We start from the raw sequence: 23,282 nt of genomic DNA on the forward strand, positions 1-23,282 counted from the left end.
TTGCGTATGGGCAGATGCTCTGTATGACCTCCTCTGCGTCCAGGCGAAAGCGATGGTCTCGGCGGTATCCACCAGAAGGCTCCTCTGGTTGCGCAATTGGTCAGCGGACCTGTCGTCCAAGGTGCAGTTGGGCACTCTGCCTTTTAAGGGTAAGTTGCTCTTCGGAGAGGACCTTGAGCAGCTTATTAATTCCTTGGGGGAAAACAAGGTCCATAAGCTGCCTGAGGACTGACCGAAATAATCTCGGGCTTTGTGCCAACGTTGATATACTCCTCGAGGGCGAGGTGCCTCCTCTAGAGGTTATTCTTCCCGGTCTCAATCTTGGTCTCAGCCCTTTCGAGGTCGCAGGCCCTTCTGCGAGGGGGCCTCCCAGCATACCACACCAAAGCCCCGCTTTCCAATGAAATTCGGTCAACCCATTCCTCTGTTCCCAATCTAGGAGGTCATCCCTCGATCTGACAGAGGCTTACTTACACATCCCGATTCGCCACGAGCACCAGAAGTATCTTCGCTTCCACATTCTGAACCAGCATTTTCAGTTCCGGGCGTTGTCCTTCGGTCTAGCCACCACGCCGCGCACCTTCACCAAGGTCATGGTGATGGTGGCGGCTGCTCTCCACTGGGAAGGAGTCTTGGTCCATCCTTATCTAGACAACTGGCTTGTGCGGGCCAAGTCGGAGGTTCTCTACTGGCAGCCTGTCGACCAGGTTCTAGCTCTCCTCACGTCTCTCGGGTGGATAGTCAACTTCCCCAAAAGCAATCTTCAGCCTTCCCAGGTGTTGGAATTTCTGGGGGCACGCTTCAGTACTCGGGTCGGCAAGGTGTCCCTACCATGCGCTCGGGCTCTCAAAGTTATCGACCAGGTGCACAATTTTATCTCGCTTCCGCTCCCAATGGCATGGGACTACCTCCAGGTCCTGGGAACTATGGTCTCCACCATCGATCTAGTCCCCTGGGCTTTTGCGCATATGCGACCATTACAGAGAGCTTTGCTATCCCACTGGCAGCCAGTGTCGGAACAGTTTCACACGGTTCTCCCGCTTTCGGCCTCTACCATCGCCGACATGCAGTGATGGCTTTCGCTTCCACATCTTCTGCGGGGAATGCCTCTTCAGACACCACAGTGGATTGTAGTCACTACGGATGCCAGTCTCTCCGGCTGGGGAGCAGTCTGCCAGTCTCAGACCACTCAGAGAGACTGGTCCCCAGTTCAATCCCTCTGGCTCATCAATCGGCTGGAGGCCCGGGCGTTTCGACTGGCTCTCCAAGTGTTTCTGCCCCTGATCCGTGGCAAGGCGGTGAGGGTCCTCTCCGACAACACCGCGGTCGCTTATATCAACTGGCAGGGGGGCACTCTGAGTCACCTAGTGCAGTGGTCCCCAACCTTTTTTGTACCAGGGACCAGCTTCAAGCAAGAACATTTTTCCATGGCCCGGCAAGGTGGGGTGGGGCAGGGGCGGGGCTTTGGTCATATGGGGGCAGGGTTATGGATGGGGTTGGATTTTAGTGCATACTTATTTAATTATGACATTTATATTGTGAATGTGACTCAACTCACCATAGGTTCAGAATGTCCATTCTCTCTCACACATACACTGTCACTTACCTACACATTCATGCTCTTATACCCAACCATTAGTTCTCGCTCTCATAGACACTGACACACTCTCAGGCTGTAAGATACTCTCTCCCCGTCCACACCTCCCCCCCCCCCCCCCCCCCCCACACACACACACTCTCTTACTCCCCTGGATTTTCTCATACACACTCATGCTCTCACTCTCACTGGCTCCCTCAGAGCCTCTCTCATTCCTCTGCTGCCACTGTCACTGCTGCCGCGTGGCCATTGGGGAGGTGCTGATTGCTGCTACTGGCACTGTGAAGCCCATTCTGCTGCCTCGTACATTGTGAGATCCGCATAGAGAAAGTGCTACTCTTGCACATTCCCAAAGATTACATGTGCCAATCAATAAAAAGTAATTTATTTATTTTTTTTACATCTGCTGTCTGATCTTAGTTTTCTAATCGGTTGGTCACAGCCTTTTTTTCCCCACCTTCCCTTTCTTATTTTTTTGCCAATTTCTTTTATATTGCCTTTTTTCTATTTCTTTTCTCTCCATCTGTCATCTTCCCTCACACACACAGTCAGGTTCTCATTCTCACATGCTTTCTCTCACACACACACATGCTCACGCTCTCACTGTCACATGCTCTCTCTCATACAATCATTCATACACACAGTCTCTCACTGGCACATGCTGTCTGAGTCTCACACACACAGGCTCTCTCTCACTCCCACATGCTGTCTTACTCAAGCACAGGCTCTCACTCACATGCTGTCGCTCTCACATGCTCTCTGCAAACATTCAGGTCCTCACTCCCACACACACAGTCTCTCAACTCACTCTCACACACAATCGCTCAACTCATCTCATACACGCGCGCACACACACACACTCTACAGACCCTCAGCCTCTCTCTCACCTCTGGGCCTTCTCTTCACAGGCTGCTGCAGGATGGTCTCTGAAGCGGCCCTGGTCTTCTCGGGCCGCAATGCTCCTCTTCTGCTCCTCTTCTGCTGTGTGGTGGTGACCATGGATGCCAGCCTCAAGGGTTGGGTAGCGGGCTGCTGAGGGCCATCAGTGCAAGGTCTGTGGTCACCAGTGGAAGCAGCATGGTCGATCAACCGGTTGGAGTCTAGTGGTGCATGTTAAGAGCCAAACACACTTAAGGCGCTTCTCCACGGACACAAGGATACCATACCAAAATTTGTAGAAACAAATGTTAATTTTTTTATTGCATATCCTTAGTCAATACAGGTGCCCTTGGGAGGTACAGATGGCATTACTTCTGCTTATGAAAAGCGCTAGCCCCTGTCTCTCTTTGTGCATCAGTGAGTCTTTCTTTTTATAGATTAAACAGGCAATCTCAAATAAGTAAAATTGCATGAACCTATGGGAGTATCACGTACACAGGTCTAACCTATCTTCTTTTTGACATGAGAAACTGTTACCTTGATCCCTTTCCCAAATTGGGGCCTGCTGCATAGTGGTCACATCAATCTTCTTAGTCCTTTGTCCTGTCACTTCTTCACCCTCAGGGAGATCTCTAAGACTAATGTTAGCCTATGAGATTCTGACCTTTTCCTTCTGCTCATTGTAACCCCATGACGCTCCATCACAAGTTTGACAGCTCCAGCTGCTGTCCAGATGTCTCCTGTAATTTCTCCAAATTAGGGTCAATAGGGCATTTAAGGTTCACATTACCAGAACTACAAGCAGGCCGAGGCGGCAGAGGATTCTGGGTCAATCATTGTCTCTGTGTTGGTCACAGACTTAGGCACACACATCCTGCGCAGAGCATTGGTGGTGTTCCTCCTGTTGATCCATGGTTGGAGTGTTTTCATACAATGCAATTATGGTGGCATATATCAATTGGCAGGGGGAGCGAAGTCACGCAGTGACCCAGGAGGCTCAGGAAATTTTTGTCTGGGCGGAGCTACATTTGAAGGGAATAGTTATTTCTCATGTGTTTGGGAGTGGACAGTGTGCAGACGGACTATCTCAGCCGACAACAGTTGGACCTGGGAGAATAGGAGCTGTTAGTAGAAGCCTTTGATCTTATCTGATCCTGTTGGGATAGTCCAGGGCTGGATCTGATGACTTGCAAGAGTAATGCCAAGGTGGCAAGGTTCTTCAGTCACAGGCAGGAGAACGGAGCCAAGGGCATAGACACCCTGGTTCTTTTGTGACCCACAGGAGTTCTTCTGTATGTATTCCCTCTATGGCCTCTCATAGGTCGGATGTTACGGCGCAGTGAGAAGCATCCGGGTCGTGTGGTGCTAGTTGTGCTGGAGTGAACGCATCATCTGTGGTTTGCAGATCTAATTCAGCTCACAGTTGACGGACCCCTGAGGTTGGCTCATAGAAATGACACAGAAATGACGGCAGAAGAAGACCAAATGGCCCATCCAGTCTGCCCAGCAAGCTTTCGTACTTATTTTTCTCATACTTATCTGTTACTCTGACCGCTGAGGTCAGGGCCCTTATTGGTAACTTTTTGATTCTAATAATGTCATCTGCAGGGGCTATTAAGACAAGGTCCTATTTTCTCAGATTGGGCAGATCACTTTTGTCTCGCAACTTGGCTTTTGAGAGGAGATGTTTGCGATTGAAAGGTTACTTGGAACCAATGATTTTCACATTGCTTCAGACTAGGAGGCTGGCCATGTCTATAGCGTATATCTGGGTCTTGAGAATTTTCAACAACTGGTGTTTGGAGGAAGGCATTGACCTATTGTTGGTGGATATTCTGCAGGTGTTAGCCTTTCTGCAGTACGGTCTTTCCAAGGGTTTGGCTTACAATTCTCTTCCAGTTCAGGTGGAAGCCTTGGGTTGTCTCAGAGGCAAGCTTCACGGAAGGTCATTGGCCTCGTATCCAGATGTGGTGAGATTCCTTAAAGAGGTTAAGCATCTGCCGGGTTTGTAGGTTGTGTCTGGCGTGGAGTTTAGTATTGCGGGTACTTTGTGGACCTCTGTTTGAGCTGTTGAGAGAGGCCTCGTTGAAGGACCTTACTCTGAAAGTTATTCTGGTGGCAATTTGTTCAGCTCGAAGAATTTCAGAGCTGCATGTTTTATCCTGTAGGGAGCCTTTTCTGAGAATCTCAAATGAAGGAGTGTCGTTGCGTATGGTTCCCTCATTCCTACCTAAGGTGGTTTCTCCCTTCCATCTGAATCAGACAGTAGAGCTGCCAGCTTTCTCAAATTGGTCAGATGAATCATCTGAGTCCAGGAAGCTCCATCTCTTGGATGTTCGCCAGGTGCTGTTGCGTTATTTAAGTCACCAGCAGTTTTTAACAATCAGATCATTTATTCTTGATTTTTGGAGGTGCAAGAGAGAGAGTTGCAAGGTTTCCAAGGGTACGATAGCATGTTGGCTGAAGAAAATGATTCTCGGCCTACGTTGCAAAGGAAGGAGGATTCCGGATGGATTGTGTGCACATCCTTCTAGGGCACAGGCGGCTGCTTGGGCTGAGTGTCAGTTGGTTTCGCCGCAAGAGATTTGTAGAGCAGCGACGTGGTTGTCTTTATACACTTTTTCTTGCCATTACCAGTTGGATGTTTAGGCTCCAGGTGAAGTATCTCTTTTGGTGAGTGTGTTGCGTGGGAGTCTTTTGTGGCCCTGCCCATTGTAGGGTTGCTTTGGTATATCCCACTTATCTGGACTGATCTGGGGTACGAACAAGAAAGGTAAATTGGTTCTTACCTGCTGATTTTTATTCCTGAAGTACTACAGATCAGTCCAGAGACTCATCCTTGTGTATCTTTTGCTCAAGACCGTTGCGGCAAGTCCATCTTATGTTACACTTTTTGGGAAGAATTGTCAGGTTTGTAAAAGGTGGCTGATTAGTAGGTTATATGTCACAGAATTCAAATACACTTATTTACAACGATAGGAATTTACTTATAAGTGAGAATAAGCAATAAAAGTATACAAGATTAGAGTTTGCATTAAGGAATATGCACAAAAATACTTCCCCTCACAGTTCCCAATGTGAGTCTGATATCTTTGGAAATAAGGGAACATAGTGCTGGGAAACCAGGAACAGCTTATTAGGCACTTCATTAACCACTGATAATGTCCAAAAGCTTTTCCTCTGACCTGTTCTTTTTCTAATTTCAAACAGTTTGTCTCATGTTGCTCTTTTTAAGATGATTCTTCTGACTTTTGCTCTAGGTTCTTCTCTGAGCTACTCCCATGTGTTCTTGAGGCCCCAGCTGTCTCTCCTTATCTCATCAGCAAGCAGTTAGGTGTGGCCAAGTGGCTGCTGTCCTGTTTTCCTATGCTATCTGCACCCTTAGCCTCCTGAATAACTGCTCTTTAATAGATCTCATGACTTATTTTTTGTTATAAGCAGGCTAAGAAAAATGGCATATTTATTCTCAGAACTTATAGGCATTATATCAAGTAATATTAATATTAGTGATTCTCTGCTTCACTAATTTCTATCATGGTACAAAAGTTTTCACATAAGCTAATTAGCTGCTTAAAATTTCCCACAGGTTATACATATTCAGATCCTTCAGAAGATGGCCTAATTGTTTGGTTCTCCCTTGGGCTGCTAGTGGTTATGCTATGTTTATTTTCCTATTGTTTGGGTTAAGTGTTTTCCCCTTATTTACACAGTAGTTGGGGTGGTTGATCTCTAATCTGGCTTGGGTACAGGTCAATATTGAGGGATTGCAGGTGGCACTCTAGGTCAGTGGTTCTCAACCGGTGTGTCGCGACACACCAGTGTGTCGCCAAGCTCCGGCAGGTGTGTCGCGGCTCCCGGTGTTCCACTGCCCCGCTTGTGCTTCCCTTCTCCCTAGGGGCGGGGCCGAAGAATGAAGAGACGCTGCGCGCTAACGCCAGCGGGGCCGAAGAACGAAAAGACCTGCGCGCCGACGTCAGCAGGGCCGAAGAACGAAGAGACGCTGCGCGCCGCCGGCAGCTGAAGAGCAGAGAGACCTGCGTGTCACCAGCGGCGGGGCCGAAGAACGAAGAGACGCTGCGTGCCGCCGGCAGCTGAAGAGCAGAGAGACCTGTGCGTCACCAGCGGCGGGGCCGAAGAACGAAGAGACACTGTGCGCCGCTGCCGGCGGCTGAAGAGAGGAGAGACCCTGCACACTGCGGGAGGCGGCTGGAGAGACGTTGCGTACCGCAGGAGGTCAGGCCAGAGGTGGCTGAGAAGTGGAGGCCAAACAATGAGAAGAGGCTCCACGTGAGCTTGTGTGCTTGTGGTAGAATGGGTGCCTGGGTGCATGAGTGAGAGCTTGTGTGCCTGGGTGCATGAGTGAGAGCTTGTGTGTGTGTGGTAGAATGGGTGCATGAGTGAGAGCTTGTGTGCGTGTGTGTGTGGTAGAATGGGTGCATGAGTGAGAGCTTGTGTGCGTGTGTGTGTGGTAGAATGGGTGCATGAGTGAGAGCTTGTGTGTGTGTGTGTGTGGTAGAATGGGTGCATGAGTGAGAGCTTGTGTGCGTGTGTGTGTGGTAGAATGGGTGCATGAGTGAGAGCTTGTGTGTGTGTGGTAGAATGGGTGCCTGGGTGCATGAGTGAGAGCTTGTGTGCGTGTGTGTGTGTGGTAGAATGGGTGCCTGGGAGCATGAGTGAGAGCTTGTGTGCGTGTGTGTGTGTGGTAGAATGGGTGCCTGGGAGCATGAGTGAGAGCTTGTGTGCGTGTGTGTGTGTGTGGTAGAATGGGTGCCTGGGAGCATGAGTGAGAGCTTGTGTGCGTGTGTGTGTGTGTGTGTGTGTGTGGTAGAATGGGTGCCTGGGTGCATGAGTGAGAGCTTGTGTGTGTGTGGTAGAATGGGTGCCTGGGTGCATGAGTGAGAGCTTGTGTGCGTGCGTGTGTGTGTGTGTGGTAGAATGGGTACCTGGGTGCATGAGTAAGAGCTTGTGTGCGTGTGTGTGTGTTAGAATGGGTGCCTGGGTGCATGAGTGAGAGCTTGTGTGCCTGTGGTAGAATGGGTGCCTGGGTGCGTGAGTGGCAGCTTTATGTATGTGTGTGTTGGAATGCATGCCTGGGTGCGTGAGTGGCAGCTTTGTGTGTGTGTGTGTGTTAGAATGGGTGCCTGATTGCATGAGTGAGAGCTTGTGTGCCTGTGGTAGAATGGGTGCCTGAGTGGTGAGTGGCAGCTTTGTGTGTGTGTGTGTGTGTGTTAGAATGCATGCCTGGTTGCATGAGTGGCAGTGTGTGTGTGTATGTGGTAGAATGGGTGCTTGGGTGCATGAGTGAGAGCTTGTGTGTGTGGTACAATGGGTGCATAAGTGGCAGTGTGTGTGGTTGTAAGTGACAGAGTATGTGTGTGCTTGTATGTAAGTGACAGCATGTGTGTGATTGAGAGAGACTGGTCAGGGAGGTGACTGGTGTGTGTGTCTGAGAGACAGAGACTGGTCAGGGAGGTGACTGGTGTGTGTGTGTGAGGAAGAGATACTAGTTATGGAAGTTACTGGTCTGTGTGAGACAGAGACTGGTTGTGACTGGTTGTGGGCCCTAAGGAAGAGGACTGTGAGGACAGAGCTTCAGCAGCCACTGCTGCTTCTGGTGAGTGCTATTGGTCTGCAAGGGAAAGGAGTAGGAGAGTTGCTGGAGAGGATAAGTAAAGGCAGCTTTTTAAGTTTATTTTTCTTGATTGATTGCCATTTTAATTATTGGGTGTTATGTGATGTGTCTGCTGTTTTGAAATATTTTGATATTTAGACAATTTTTAATAATTTTTATGAGTTTTTAATTGTTGGATGTTATTCCGTTCATCAGCTGTTTTGTAACATTTATTAGTATAGTTTTACAATTATTTCTAAGTGGGTATCTATAGCAGCTTGGCTTGCTCTGTTTTCCCAATAGGAGGTGTATTAGTGTTTAGGGCCTGGTTAATTACTGTCTTTTCATAAGGAGGGGTATTGTGCTTGCCAGTAAAGAGAGTTTGCTTTGCTTTTACTGAGATGTCATCAGATCCAGAATATCTTTTTTTTTGTATGGTGAGCCATACGGGTAATGCCCTAGTTCTGCTCTGCACCCATTTTTGGGGGTCGACGTGGTTCCTGAGGATGCAGAATGTATATTTACATTTTGTCCCGTGATGGTCACATGTTCAGTGTGTCACGCATGTGAGAACCATCTGTCAGGTGTGTCCCGGCCGAAAAAAGGTTGAGAACCACTGCTCTAGGTTATGTAGCAGGGCTCAAAGTCTTTGGTTCTCATCCTCCATCTGCTGGTAAGGATGTAAAACCCACTTGTCTGGACTGATCTGTGGTACTTCAGGAATGAAAATTAGCAGGTGAGAACCAAGTATCCTTTTCCCCCAAAAAGATGTTATCCAGACACAGTCATAAAGCAAAATACAAATATACATTATTTAATATGTAAAATCTATGTAAATATGCTGCAGAATTTTCTGTTTCTGTCAGCTAGGGGCTGTGTTTATAGATTAACATGCATATGGCAAAACAGGCTCTTGTCCTCAGGACACACTCAGCCAGTCTGGATTTCAGGCTATCCATGATAAGCGTGAGAGATTTGTATGCACTGCCTCCATTCTATGCAAATCTTTCTCATGCCTAATCGTTGTGGATATGCTGAAAACTTGACTGCCTGTTGCATTCTGAGGACTGGGTTAATAACTGCTGGTCTACCTGGTATCACTAGCTTCTGTCATTAAAAGGATGGTAACCTTCACTTATTTCTTCTCCTTGTTCCTCTCTTCCTCTGAGCCACCCTGTTACTTTTATGTAGAATTCATGTTTAAATTTTGGTGTGCAGGGGCTGTCCTGTGGCAGTACCCATTAAATGAGAATAAAGAAAAGAGTAAACATGAAAAGGCATCTAATTCTACCATGAGCGACGTTTGTCTGTCTGGATGGACATTAACACTTACTACATTTTTTACTCCAATTTGCTCCGTCCTTCCTGACCAGGAAATGTTTTGAGACTCGATGCTTAGTAGTTTAAGCCTTTCTGGCTTTTACTCCCAGCCTAATTAGCCACATGGGAACAAGAATAATGCTCTTCCCTATATCATTTACAAGATGACTACGCTGCTCAGCTGGAATGGCTCAGGCTGTTTTATGCTGAGATCTTTTTCTTAAGATAAGCTGTAAACATTTTAAAATAGCAGGAAAAATAAGATGGCTTTTTAAGCTTATAAGTGGGTGGGGTTTTTTTGTTTGTTTAATGTGAGCGTGGGTGTATACCTGTGAATAAGCCCTACCTTCTCCCAGGCTCTGCTCATTATTGTGGCCCCTAAAATGAGAGCGAATGTGGGAAGAACTTTCCAGGTAACTGCGTGCTCTTGCAGGTGTTCCAGCTCCTCACGGACCTCAAGGAGCAACGTAAAGAGAGTGGGAAAAGCAAGCACAGTGTCGGGCAACAGAATCTGAATACTATCATGTACGAGGCAAGTAAGAGCTGCTCTATTAACAAATTCACTTTTTTAAACCAGAGAATGTACAATGCTAGACACCAGGGGCTGTTCTAGGACTGTGAACTGCATGACACCTGATGCTTTATCTGTGCAGGTAAAGAAAAATCCAGGTCAGACTAAATTCTGGGAGTCTTTAGTCGTTTCTGAGAACTCCAGCTATGCATTCCAACAGTTGCTGATCTCTTGACTGACATGGTTTTTGTTGTGTTTATGATGTTTTAAGATTCTGTTTTTAAATGTTAATTGAAATTTTTAATACACAATCACAACTAGACACAACCAGGTGGTGGTGTGATATCATTCCTGGGAGGCCCCGTGAGCGACCTTACTCACCTGGTTGCCACCTCTGTTCCCTGCACGGCCTCGTAGTGTTGCTGAACCCAGACGCTACCTGCTTCAGCGCAGCCCAGATGCTGCTGCTCCTCGCAGCTTGAAACACTGCTGTCCAACACTGTAGCCCCAGAATCCAGTGTCGCCACTGGTGTTCCATGCGGTAGAGAGACGACCACGCTGTCTTTGGTCTTCGTAGCCTGGAACGCCACCGGATGTCTCTGCTGCTCCTATCCTCCCTAGACATGCGACCTACTCAATATTTAAAGAGACCGTGGCGGGAAAAGGCCTTCCTGATGTTATTGCTTCAGGCCTTCACAAGGTTTACCAGTCCTTCAAGGTCTCCTGTTTCTTGTATTCTGTTTCTGATTCCAGTGTCTTAAGTCTTCAGAGTCTTGTCCAAGTCCTCGCTGCTGGTTCAAGATTTCAGAGTCTCTCCCAAGGTTCGAGTTCCTGAGTCTTGTCCCTGGTCTCTGGAGTTCTTATTCGAGCTACCTGTCTGTTCCGAGCCCTTGTCTTATTCCTTCGAGCCATGTTCCTGTTTTCAAGCCATGTCAGAGTCTTCGATGTTATGTCCACATCTCAAGAGTCATCTTCAAGTCCTCTGCCTCCATCTGCCCTTGCGCTCAAACCGCTTTCAAGTGGCAGTCTGAAAGGGCTTTTGGAGTGGCCAGAGGGCTACCCCAGAGACCAGCTTGGGTTGCTGGTTCTCAATTCCTGGAGTGTGTTGGACGTCCAAATATTCTTATTCCAAGTCGAGTGGTCTCCTAGTTCCTGTGCCAAATCTTCGAGAGTTCCTGTCCCAAGTTAAGAGTTCCCTGTTTGTCAGCCCATGCCTGGATGTGCTCGCCTGCCAGCAGCGTGGATCACGGCCAGCTTCAGGGTTGTCAGTCGCGTCATGGTATGGGGCTCTCGCTCTCGAGTGCCTGTCCGCATTCACAGCAGATTGTGAAGGCCATGAGCTGGGTGAACGCGTTCTTGCGATAGGCCTTTCTTGCTTTGATTCTCGTTGCTTCCTGAGGTGTCTTTTTTTTTTTTTTTTTTTGCCTATGACTCGCAGGAGGTACCTGCACCCAGATTATTGTTAAAGTTCTCCAGTCTTGGTTCTAGCCTTCAGTGTGTTTAAATCATGTCTTTGTCCCAGCTTGTGGCCATGTCTTCGTTCAGCTCATTCAGTATGGTTCCTTGCTCCAGTTCCTGAAACAAAGTATCTTTGGATCCTGTGTTTTCCCCTTGAGTCCTTTTTGGTAAGGGATTACCTATATCTCCTCTGAAGCCGAAGAGAAGAGTCTGGGAGGGGGGGGGGGGCTTTGAGGAGGGGGTACTATTGTGATACCGCTCACGGGAAGGCTCCACGAGTGGCCTTGCTCACCTGGTTGCCGCTTCTGCTTCCTGTGCAGCCTTGGAGTGCCACTGAACCAGGATGCCATCTGCTTCAGTGCAGCCCGTCTCCTCCATCCATACTGCTGCTCCCTGCAGCTTGAAACACTGCTGTAGAACACTGTGGCCCCTGATGCTGGCGTCACCGCCGGTCTTCCATGCAGCAGAGAGACTCTGCAGCTGCCTTTGGTCTTCATGGTCAGCCTGTGCCCAGATATGCTTGCCTGCCAGTGGCGTGGACCACAGCCAGCCTCAGGGTTGTCGGTTGCGTCGCGGCACAGGGGCTCATGCTCTCGAGTGCCCATCCATGGACCATGTCACATACAAGCATAAGTAATTGATGATGATGATGATAAACAGAAGCTTATATTGTCCATTCCCCCCAGCCCCCCTTCATCAGTGTAGTAATAAGATGCTTCCAGCAGTCTATTATGACCCATTGTATCTCCAAACAAAACGATATTACATTAGATATTTCGAAATCAAGCTGCGGGCCCGAGCTGGAAGAGAAACAAACACACTTTTAAAATCAAAAAGTGTGGGTGCGCAAATCCCACTGAAGACTCAGATACCGGAACGATGACTTGGTGCCACAGCTTTAGAAAGTGCCGTTTCTGTGGATCAAGCATTGTTTTTCCTGCAGAAATCCCTTTGACAGTTACCCTCCTTGTTTGACTGGCAGAGAGCCCGCATTGACCAGGGTTGATGTGGGCTTTTCTGAGGCCATGAATTGATGCCATCAAATGTTTTTTGTTTTTTTTCTACTAGAGGACTAGAAAAGTGCTGACTTTCATTGCTGAACCTGAGCCAGGTGCATTTCCACCTGGTTTGAACTTGACAGATTTTTTTTTTTTCTGGTTTGCCAGTGCCAGTTCACTGTTCTTTGAACTGACTCAGTGAGCCTACATATTTATCTTATTTGTTTACAAATATGTTTTTCCAACCTGTTTTGCACATTCCCTATGTTGGACAACAGTGAAGGGGGGGAAACTGGCAATGGTTATGCAAGGTGAACCACAGCTAATGTCATGATTCCTGCCCGCGGGCTTCCCACCTCTGCTGCTCTCCCGATGCGGCCGGATGCCAACGACATCGGGCCTCTCCCGTGGCCGGTGCCATGGACTCAGTTTGCCTCTTGCGGCCCGGAGGCTGCCCATTATGCTCTCTTCACCGCGGCTGGAGCCGCAGACCTCTCTGCCATCTTCGCAGCTGGAGGCCGCAGTCCCCAAGCTTTCCTAGCGGCCGGAGCTGTCCTCTGGTCCTCCTGCAGTGGCAGGAGCCACTGCCAACGTCTGGGCCTGCTCCTCGGCCCAGCCCTGCTTCTCCACATCGACGTCTGTGCAGGGCCGCTGTCCACGGTCCTGCACAGCTTCCTGTTCCTGCTCCTAGGCGTGCGGCCACACCTCCTTGCCAGATTTAAAGGGCCCACGGCCAGATATGCCCTGGGCCCCACCTAAGGACTTTTTCCTGTATCAGCCCTATAAAAGGGCTGCTCCTGCATTCCACCTTTGCCTTGCATAGGAGTTACTTCGCTCCTGGACGTTTCTGTCTTCCAGCGCTCTGTCAGGTCCTTCTCGTTCATCATTGGAGCTCCATGTCTCGTCTGCTTCTTGTGCCATGTCTTCATCTCCTTAGCTCCTCGTCCAGGTCTCCTGATGTCTCATTTCCCGAGGTCTTGCTTCCTGATGTTCCAGGTTTCCTGATGTTCTTCTCCAGTGCCTTCCAAGTTCTCCTGTGCTCTTGAGCCTTCTTGTCCTGTCAGCTCCATGGTTCTCCGGGTGATGCGTCTCTGTCAGTGGAGTTGCCTGCAGCTGGATTCATGTCCTGCGCTCCTGAGCCTTCATGACCTGCCAGCTCCGGTGGATGACACCGGCTCCATCATCGGAGTCTCGCCTCAGCTGGATTCCTTCCTGTGCTCGTCCCGCTCTCCGCATGGTCCGAGACCAGCCTCCTCAGGCTGTGTAAGGCGCGCAGTGGGACAGGGTGGTCCGTGACCAGTCCCGCGGGTGGACTGTGTAGGGCGCTCTGAGAGACAGTGCCAATGTCTAACCTCCCCAGTTCCTCGTCTCGTCTTGACTCTTCCAAGTTCCTTGCCTCGTCTGTGGTGTCTTCGCCTCAGTCCTAGTCCAAAGTCTTTTGTGTCACAAGGCCTCTGTCTGCACTCATCCTCAGTCCAGCCTGCTGCTCCATGCCGATCCAAAGCAACAGGTCCGAAAGGGCTGGGAACGGTCGGAGGACTGTTCATCTACCAACATCAACTTGTTGGTTCCGGGAGCATGCAGGTCCGGCAGAGGGTAAGACCTTGTCTCCACCATGCTGGGACACACTGCCAACCCTTGGTTCGGTCCTAGATTCGTCTGGGGTTGGGCCGAGGCCCAAGGGGACACGAAAAATCCATCTCATAACAGCTAAAATGTGAGCTGGATCTGCTCAGGAAATCACCCAAACACCCTCCTGCTTGGTGACCTGTAGATGCAAACATTATAATCCTTCCTCGGCAGTATCTCCACTCATCTCAATCGAAGATGAGTTCCCTGCTCTAGGAAAGCTGTGTTTTCTGCTGTGGCATTTTTGTTTGAGTTATGGGTTGGCAAATGGGAAATTAGCCAACATCCAGCCAAGGCTCACAGCATGGTCTGTAACTCTTAAGCATGCCTGCTGGCCCTTGCTTTAGGGTAAGGCTTTTGTGGTGGTGTTCTAATTGTTTTTAGCTAGGGTGTTTTAAAAAAAAAATTTTTAAATGCAGGTTTTATGTTTCAGCTGTATTACTGTTTGTCTTCAGTGTTAATCCGCAGTTCTGTGTGTCTTTGTAGCAGCAGGCTTCTTTAGGACAGCAATTCAACTCCTGGCTCTGGTCTTGCCCTCTGATCTTTAGTGAGGTCTCTGGTCTGGTTTCAATCTGAAACAACGGTGCTCAAACCAGTCTTGCCCCTCAGCTGGTTTGTTTTCAGGATATCCTTCGTATGTCTTGTGTAGCTTCAGATCTTTTCCTGTATTGGATTCTTGGGTTGTAAGCCCTCTGGGGCAGGATCCTTCTATTTGGTTTTTCTTTACATTGCATGTTCCAAGAGTGAGGCAAAACAAGATGTGTATCTTCCTGTAACATCCCTGCATAATGCTGCCACTTTAATACAAAATCATACTTATTTTTGATTATATATAGTATACAGGTGCTGTAGATACTTCCCTGGCCACTTTAAAAAAACAAACCAAAAACCCAGCACTCCCAGGATGTTCCAGAAGATGGCACTGCAGGACTTGGATGTACAGCTCATTTACATAAATTCTGTGTACAGGAAGGTACGGTATGGAGTGGAGCCTTTCAAAGTATGTTTTAGGAACAGTTAGGCATGTTCTCTTCCCCCGTTTAAATGCTTATTTCAAGGAAGAACTTCACTGACTAGATACAAGGTATAAGCAACACCTGCTTGGTATTGCACATGCCATGCACCAGCAGGAAGATGAATGTGAATGTTTACCTTGAACCTGGTCCTTGAGAGCTGCAACAGTCAGCTCTTTGGGATTTCCACAATGAATATGCATCAGATCTATCTGCATGCAATCGAGGCAGCGTACACATAGATGATGTGCACATTCATTGTGGAAATCCTGAAAAACTGACGGCTGTGGCCCATAAGGAGAGAGTTTAGGGGCTGCTGACTTAAACCTGCAGCTGCCCTAAAGAGATTTGCTGTGACTCTGTGTCTGAATAGAAGGGAACCTTCCAATGCTTAACTTCTAGATCCTTCGTGAGCAGGGCTGGAAATAGTTTTAGAAAACTTAGGCTCCAGCCAAAATGTTTTGGAAAGAGGAGAAACATTCTTTATAGCTTTTTAAATAGTGTTTTGTTTGCTTTCATTCTTGATTCTGACACTTTTTTTTTTTTTTTTTTTTGCTCTACCCTCCAGCCTTTCTTCCTCTTCTCCTTCCTATCCAACCAATGGGCTTTGGACCTGGCCCTGGCAGCAGCTTCTTTTCTGTCTGGTTCCAGCCTGGCACCACATTTTAGATGACCTGATGTTTCCATCCCTGCTCAGCAAATCTACTGTATTCTTTCCACTAATGCCTGTCACAAAAAAAAGGAAAAATATCTTCCAGATCCAGTGGCTATATCATAGGGGGAAAGAGATGCACAGGAATTTGTGAATTCTTTTTGCATTAATAATTGGCATGTGACTCCGGTGGGATAAGGCTGCTAAAGCTTGTTTCTGGTTAAGCTATGGGGTTCTTAAGGCAGTAGAATGCACTGCTACTTGACCTAAGAAAAAGGAACTCCTAGAAACGGACAGCGGATAAAGATCCCCAGGGCCATTTTCCCCACCTGCTGCTGTATCCTAAATCTTGCTTGACCCTCGCTTTCCCAGTCACCGAAGGTCCCCCCCATGCCTCTTTTTGAACGCTGCCGTATAGCACCTGCCACCTCCACCAGACGACTGCTCTATCCCTCCCCTTCCCCAATCCCCTTGCTTCATTCTGAGGCTTGTACTCAAGCTTTTTCATACATTTTTTTAATAAATTGTTCTTCCAGAGTAGGTAAATGGCACATTTGGTGAGGCAGCATGGGATTGGGGGATTCGTTTTCACTGCGCCTGGCCTTTACATAGTGCATTAGTAGATGTCTGTAGAAAACCATCCAGTCTGTCTTGTTGTTCCTGTCCATGCTGTCAACATATATTGGATGATTAGATGTCTGCGGGGGTACCATGATGGCAACTGAGTGTTTCCCTAGCAGAATAACTAATTAGAAAAACTACTAAATAAGACTTACCAAGGTTGAAATGTCAAGTTTAGTGTCCTGTGTCTTTTCTGTGTCTTGTATTTTTTAATTCGACCTATTGCTTCAGCTGCCAAAAGCGGAGGCCTGTTCTGTGCCAGTAACACAGGGGCAGATGTGTATTCTTTGTTACCCATAAGGCGAGTGATTTTTGGGAAACTCAAGTAGCACATGCTTCTAATAGTAGCAGTACTGGCCTGGAGAAAGGGGGGGTGGGGGGGGTCTTTATAAGATGTGATATTGTATATTGACCAAAAAAGAAGAGTTGTCCAAAGACGACGATGTAAGAAGTCTGGAGCACATGTACTAACATAAATCCTTCTTTTTATAATTTATTATGTTGGGCCAGTAAATGGTATGACAAACCTTCCTAGAATCCAGTCAACTGAGAAAATCTGTCCTAGAACTTGCTCTGTGCTTTTTCCAATGAAGCAAACCTATTTAAAATAAAATCTGTCAAAGTAGGGAGCCAGCAGAGCTTCTGAAAATGCCGACTTGAATCTGGCCCCACACAAATACCCACAAAGCAAAACAGGGGGGGATCTGTCTCTGCCCTCTTTAGGGTAATAAATGGGTTTTATTCTGTCTTTCAGACCTTGAAATACTTGTCAAAAACTCCATGCCAGCACCAGAGTCCAGAGGTACTGAGAGATTTTCTAACTGCAATGAAGCCCCATAAGGTTACCAAGTAAGTGTAGCTACTGGCAGTTTGTATCCTAGAAAAAAACAGGTTATCAAAATGAGATTGAGCACCTCAGTGAGGGGCTTGTGTTCCCAGGGCCCAAGGGCAAAGGATTCGTCATGAGTTCCTTGCACCCTTTCTTGGTTTTTGGTTGGCAAGTCACTCTACACAATCTGCTTATATGAGAAGGCTATGCTTTCAGGTCTGTATGCATTAATTCAATTTTATCAATAGAACAAGCAAAAATAGCCACAGTGTTTATGCCATGGTTTCTGCTGTCCTTCCAAAAGCAAAAAAATCAGTATTTGAAATTGTTGCAAATGCCTCCCATGTGGACGGTTTCGCAAATCTAGTCAAGCAAGGCTGTGGCTGGCAAGCACCAGGTCCTCAAGGAGAAACCCATCCATGCTGCTTTACATGCCAGCAGGGTCATTCTGTTAAGGTAGCCTTCCTTCCCAGAAAGAGCCCAAGTGCATCTCCTCCCCAGTATGGCTGGTCATTCTCCGTCATTGCAAGGCTACAAACAAGTAATGGGATCTGCCTAGGTTACAACAGAGATAAATTTCCAGCCGACCGGTCTGTCAGGTTAAGTCAGGACTTTTCAGTAAGAGGGGGATAAAAGCCTCATATACTGCTACGGTCTTTAGGAGTGTGAGGCTCTGGCAGTTGACCACCTTAGGTGTGTTGCTTTTTGCAACCTATTATCTGCCAGGCGCTGCCTGTCTGCAGGGGTAGGTTTCACCACTCCGGTCACAGCTGCTGCAGCTGTGATGATTGTTTATGGATCACAAGTGTATTATTACCCTGAAGATATGGTGTGCAAAAAAAAAAATCCCGCAATGAAGCTTTTATAAATCAGCGACAGATAAATGGGCTGTCAGGCTTCAAAGAGTTTGATCTTGGTGTTCATTGGAATGATTATTTGATGCACAGCAAGAAAACAGCAATCTTCTGTGCGGTGCTGGAAGTGTCTCCTCAGCAGTGCACACTTGTACACATTTTTGGCACCAGCATACCCTTAAGTGGGGTGCCTTATTTTAGGGGTGATCCTGATACTTGCTGCCTTCTTCCTTAAGAAGAATTTCAAAAGTCAGGTCAGACTGGACAAAATCCCAGCTGTAAATATCTTCTTGAGGTAAACGACGTGAGACGCACATTTGAGGAAGAGCCTCAGCTGCCCTACCCCTTGGTGCAGCTTGACCATGCTGACCATGTGCCTGCACTAAAGTACTTGTAACATTCAGTTGAGCTAAGATGCTCAGGAACAATTGGGATGACAAAATTCAAGGGTGGCTATATTTTTTTTTTTTTTGTTTTTGGGGATTTTTATTTTTTTCTTCCTCTGGTTTCACCAGCAATGAGAGATTGTGCACCGAAGTTGTATGATGCAGCCCGAACCAGGAAAAAGGCATGGCTTGGAACAACGCAAGACCTGTCTGCTGACTGATTTTTCTTATTGCCTAAATTTGAAAAGTAAGCCCAGGCAATTTGGAATCACATCTGCCAGCACAAATAAAACATCTGAGGAAAGCCTCTAGCGAGGTCTTGAAGCAGACAGGGTGTCCTAGGCTGCTTATTGCTGCTGCTGCTGCTGTCTTTGCTTCCACGTGCAGCTTCTGACTTTTATCTCGCAATGTGTATCTGATAACGTGTTCGCTGGAGATCACGTTCTGCACTGCTTCTTTTGAACCTTATCTCGGACTTTTGCCCACTTTTTCCTTTGAATTTTTTTCGTTCTGGTTACAATTTGTAGTCCTATGCCACCACTGTCTCCAGCAGTTGTGCTGGGGAGTAGGGTCCCAGCTGGTGGAGGGCCGGAGCAAAGTTGCATCTTGACCTTGAATATTATTGCTGTTCTAATGCCATCTTGAGTCACCCTTACATATGAGGGTTTCTCCACACCACAAACCTAGCAATTCCAAAACACATTTGTCCTCCTGCAGTTGGACCACCACTCTTTCAGCCTTGCGGTTAGTCGGTGCTTTAGGATTTTTGATGGGTCTTCTCTATATAGTGAAAGGATAACTATAATATTTATCTGGTACTATCAGTGGACACAGTGATATACAAGATAATACAATTAATGTGCCTGCTGCAGTGATGTTACATTTTTTAAGTTTGAACACAGAGCAGTTCTGCTTGCACAGTAAACAGTGGACCTTCAAGGTTTCCAACTACACAGGTCTCTTGCTCCAATATTAACAGCCCATTAACTTGCATGATTTACCGTCCGAAGGGTTATTTTGTGAGTAAAATTAACTTTTGCTTCACCCTTTGCAGCCTAGGTGCTCTTGCAAGAAACCACTTAAACTTGCATGCCAGTATTCTGCTTTAGTGCTTAGCTCCTAAGTGTAAAGTTTTTGGCCTTGCTCTCCCTTCTCTGCGTAAGGTTGCAGATGGCTCGATCTTGTTCAATGTCTGCTTTAGAAATGGTAGTCCTTCAGGAGATTTTACTCTTCTTGGGGCACAGGCCATTCTCTGTGTTGTGCCTCTTCCCAGTAGCTGGCGAGGGCAGCACACAGAGCATTCCTACTACCTACCATAGCTGAGTTTATAGGTCTAAAGGCCCTTGAGAAGATAATTGGTCAGAAGGCTGGCTATACTGACATGCAGAGGGGGAAAATCTATACTTTGTATTTATTTATTTTTTAACAGAGTTCAGAGTAGCATCACTTCTTTTCTTATTAGTCTGCCAGTTTCTGGATCTTTTTCCTGAGCTTCCCCTCTTTATCCAGAGAGGGAACATTTTTTATAATTATAGAGCTGAATTTTGAGCTGCTCTATCATTTTCAGCCTTCTTGAAAGTGTTCAGTTTTTTGTTTTTTGTTTTTCCTGCTGTTCAGACATCCTGACACTCATTTAGCTTATTGGCTTCTAAGAGTACCTCTGAAGGTTGCCACCTGGTAATTTGGACAATAAACTAGATAACCTGTTTGCAAAAAAATTAAGTCCTGTTTTGCTTTGTTCTTAAGCTGATGGGAGTTCACTTGCTTGAGTTGTATTGGGCAAGTAAGAAATTGAAATAAAACTATCCTGCTTCCTTTGTTGTACATTGCTGGCTTTTCCATATTACAGGTAATGTGCTTGACATTGCTGATCTCTTCTTCACACTGACTTTTTTTTCTTTGATTAGGAGAGGGAGGGATCAGACACATCAACCAGAGCCTGCCTATGAAATTTTAGACAAGTCTGTAACTTTGGTTTGCAGAGAAATCTGACATGGCCGTGACATTTTTAAAATATTTGTGAACAATTTCAGAACAGTCATCATGTGATCATAAGAACCCCGCTCCTCTTCCCCCTTCCCTGCCAGATCACACTCGTGCAAGCATCCCACTGCCTTTTTGCCGTCAGGTGAACAGAAGGAATTTGAGGGAAAGACATGTTTTTTCATTGCTGCTGCTTGCATTCACATGCAGGATCTGAAATGAACTGAATAGAAAGCACAGCACCCATCCGCCCGTCCCCCTTCCCCCTCCACACGCTGTCCCTGAACCAAGCAAAGCAGAGGCAGAAAACAAAAAACGGACAGTGCCTTTCAGCAGAGACCAGACTGGCAGCATCTGTGACATCAGCCCTGCTCTGATAAATCACAGCGAGCGGGACAAGCTTGCCGGGCTCAGTAATGTCATGCACTGTGCATCCAGTACATCATCCCAACTGATGTACAGCTCCCCCCTCTCCTTGGAGGAAGAGCACAGAAGGCCTCTTTCTAAGTGATGCTTTCTCTGCACTGCACCACAGGAACAGGGGATGCAGGTAGAGAAGCTTATACTGACTTCTTCTGTATGTCCTTCATAAAAAAAAAAACCCCCAAGATTGTCCTTTCAAGCTCTTCTAGTTATCCCTCCAGCAAAGAGAGACAGTGCGCTAGCAATCGGAAGCTTGTGGGGGGAGGGGAGAAAATTACTGCCAGAATTAAAAAAAAAAAATAAAAAAAAATCAGAATGCAGTTGGGTCTGTATGGTGGAGGCAGGAGCACAGGGCCTTTCAGCCATCCATTTGTCTTTGAAAAGTTCTCTGGTCTTACTCCTGAGTTAAGTGATTGAATTGCAGATGCATCTCTTGCTGATTGTAATTCATGACATCTGTATAAGTATTACCCAAGGCCATTAGCCATTGAGGAAAATTAAAGTCGGGGGAGCAGGGAAGATGCATTGTTGCGTGGCAGACAGATTAGCATCTTAAATCTACCAAGCATTTATAGTTTTGCTGCATCCCCTTTCTAAGTGCTTGGCTAGTGCCTTTTAAATAAAGATCACCCAAAGTAACAGAGTGAACTTTCGTATTCCAGTTGGTGTGCTGGAGGACAAAGAGCTGCCAAATGGCCAGCAGACAAAAAGGGAGTGGCTGCTGGAAGCTGTATGGATAAGGATGAGAGAGTACTTTTGACGACTGAGAAGGACACACAAGCACAGAATTTCAACAGCATATAAAGTCCTGCTAGACGGCCCATTTTCATACCTGATGCAATGCAGTGGGCTCCAGGTGATCTCTAGCTTCTCCCTCACATCCACCAGGAATTTTCTGTGCTTATCCTGGGCTTTCTTGAAGTCTGTTGCTGGGTTTTGTTTTGATTTTTTTGCCTCCAGCACCTTCATGTGAGGCTATTAAATTCATCCACTGCTATTTCCATGAAGAAATATTTTCTACCTCCCTGGAGACTCATAAAATACACTCTCTTGTTCTAGAGCATTCTTCTCTGTGAAAAATGTTTGTTTCTTGAGCAGAGTTTATACCTTTTGAGACATGTTTAAATGTCAGTCATTGCCCCTCTTTCTCTCTTCTTGGGTATTCATATATAGGCTCTTAATTTTCATCTTCTAGGGCTTCTGGTAGCCTCTCCCTGCATCACCTCCACCATTTCTATATCCTTTTTTTGAAGTACAGCCTCCAGAATTGGGCACTATTGTAGGTGAGGTCTAGCCAACACCTTGCTGTGACTTTGGGCCGAGGAGTCCTTGTATCAGTGAATGCTGTAACACTGAGATGGGTAGGAGCAGGGCCGGTGGAAGAACTAGGCATCGCCTTGGGTGCCACAGGTTTAGGGGCGACCCAGCAGCTACCTACTGCTTCCATCAGACCTGCTCAGAACTGTGAAAGAATTTTGTCCCGATTCCCAACACTGGTGGCAGCTGCAGGACCTAGGCCAGCGATTCTCAACTGGTGTCGCATGCTACTCGCAGCCGGAGGGGCCCGAAGAAATGAAGACCGGCGCTGCTAGCCACCGCCAGAGACCAGACCAGCAGACCGAAGACTAGCTGTTCAGCTGGGGGCCTGTGTGTGTGTGGTGTGTGTATTTGAAAAAGGAATGAAGCTTCTGTGAGAGTGTAATGCGTATGTGAGACAAGGAGGGTGCTTCATGCATGTATGTGGTGTATATGTAAGTCAGGGAGGGTGCTTGTGTGTGTGCGAGAGAGAGATGGAGCATATTTTTGGCTGGCTGTGGCTGTGAAAGAGGGGGCATGTGTGTGATTGAGCCTGTTTGTAAGTGACATAGAACATGTGTGTGATTGAGAGCTTGTGTGTAAGTAAGAGCGAGAGCATTGTGTGATTGAGAGAGACTGATCAGGGAGATGACTGGTATGAGTGTGAGAGAGAGAGACTGGTTGGGGAGATGATTGGTGTGTGAGAGACAGAAACTGGTCCTGAGGGTGTGACTGGGGGGTGTGTGTGAGAGAGAGAAGAGACTGGTTGTGGTCCCTAAGGAAGAGGACCGTGAGGACAGCTACTGCTGCTTCTGGTGTGGCCTCCAAGGGAAAGGAGTAGGAGAACTGCTGGAGAGAGTAAGTAAAGATGGCTTAAGTTCATTTTTCTTGATTGACTACCATTTTAATTATTGGGTAATATGTGATGAGTCTGCTGTTTTGAAATATTTTATTGGTGTTTGAAGAATTTTTAATAATTTAAGAGTTTTTAATTGCTAGATGTTCTGTTCAGCTGTTTTGAAACATTTTTTCATATAGTTTTACAATTATTTCTGTGTGGGGATCTATAGCAGCAGCTTGGCTTGTTCTGTTTTCCTAATGGGAGGTGTATTGGAGTTTATGGCCTGATTTAATATTTGTAGTGTTGCCTTTTTATAGGTAGGGTTGTTCCAGTTGAGTGCATGCCATAATGCAGGAGTAACTTTGTGTGGGTTAGTTTGTG

General features: G+C 47.0%; 1 protein-coding gene across 12 annotated transcripts in view; it reads left to right on the plus strand.

Annotated features, from left to right (window-relative positions):
* Window positions 1-23,282, plus strand: part of CRCP (CGRP receptor component) — a 69,446-nt gene that overhangs the window by 15,845 nt on the left and 30,319 nt on the right. For 6 of the 12 annotated variants that reach the window (XM_029612912.1, XM_029612919.1, XM_029612916.1 and 3 more), the window contains 3 exons: window positions 9,841-9,943; window positions 14,840-14,976; window positions 17,044-17,138. The exons of 1 other annotated variant lie outside the window; for it this stretch is intronic. In XM_029612912.1, coding sequence (XP_029468772.1) covers window positions 9,841-9,943; window positions 14,840-14,976; window positions 17,044-17,138 — 335 coding nt within the window. The remainder of the gene's footprint in view (window positions 1-9,840; window positions 9,944-14,839; window positions 14,977-17,043; window positions 17,139-23,282) is intronic. 5 more of the 12 variants (XM_029612917.1, XM_029612923.1, XM_029612921.1 and 2 more) reach the window with 3 other exon arrangements.

Source organism: Rhinatrema bivittatum, chromosome 8, assembly GCF_901001135.1.
Source record: "Rhinatrema bivittatum chromosome 8, aRhiBiv1.1, whole genome shotgun sequence".
NCBI classification, from domain to species: Eukaryota; Metazoa; Chordata; class Amphibia; order Gymnophiona; family Rhinatrematidae; genus Rhinatrema; species Rhinatrema bivittatum.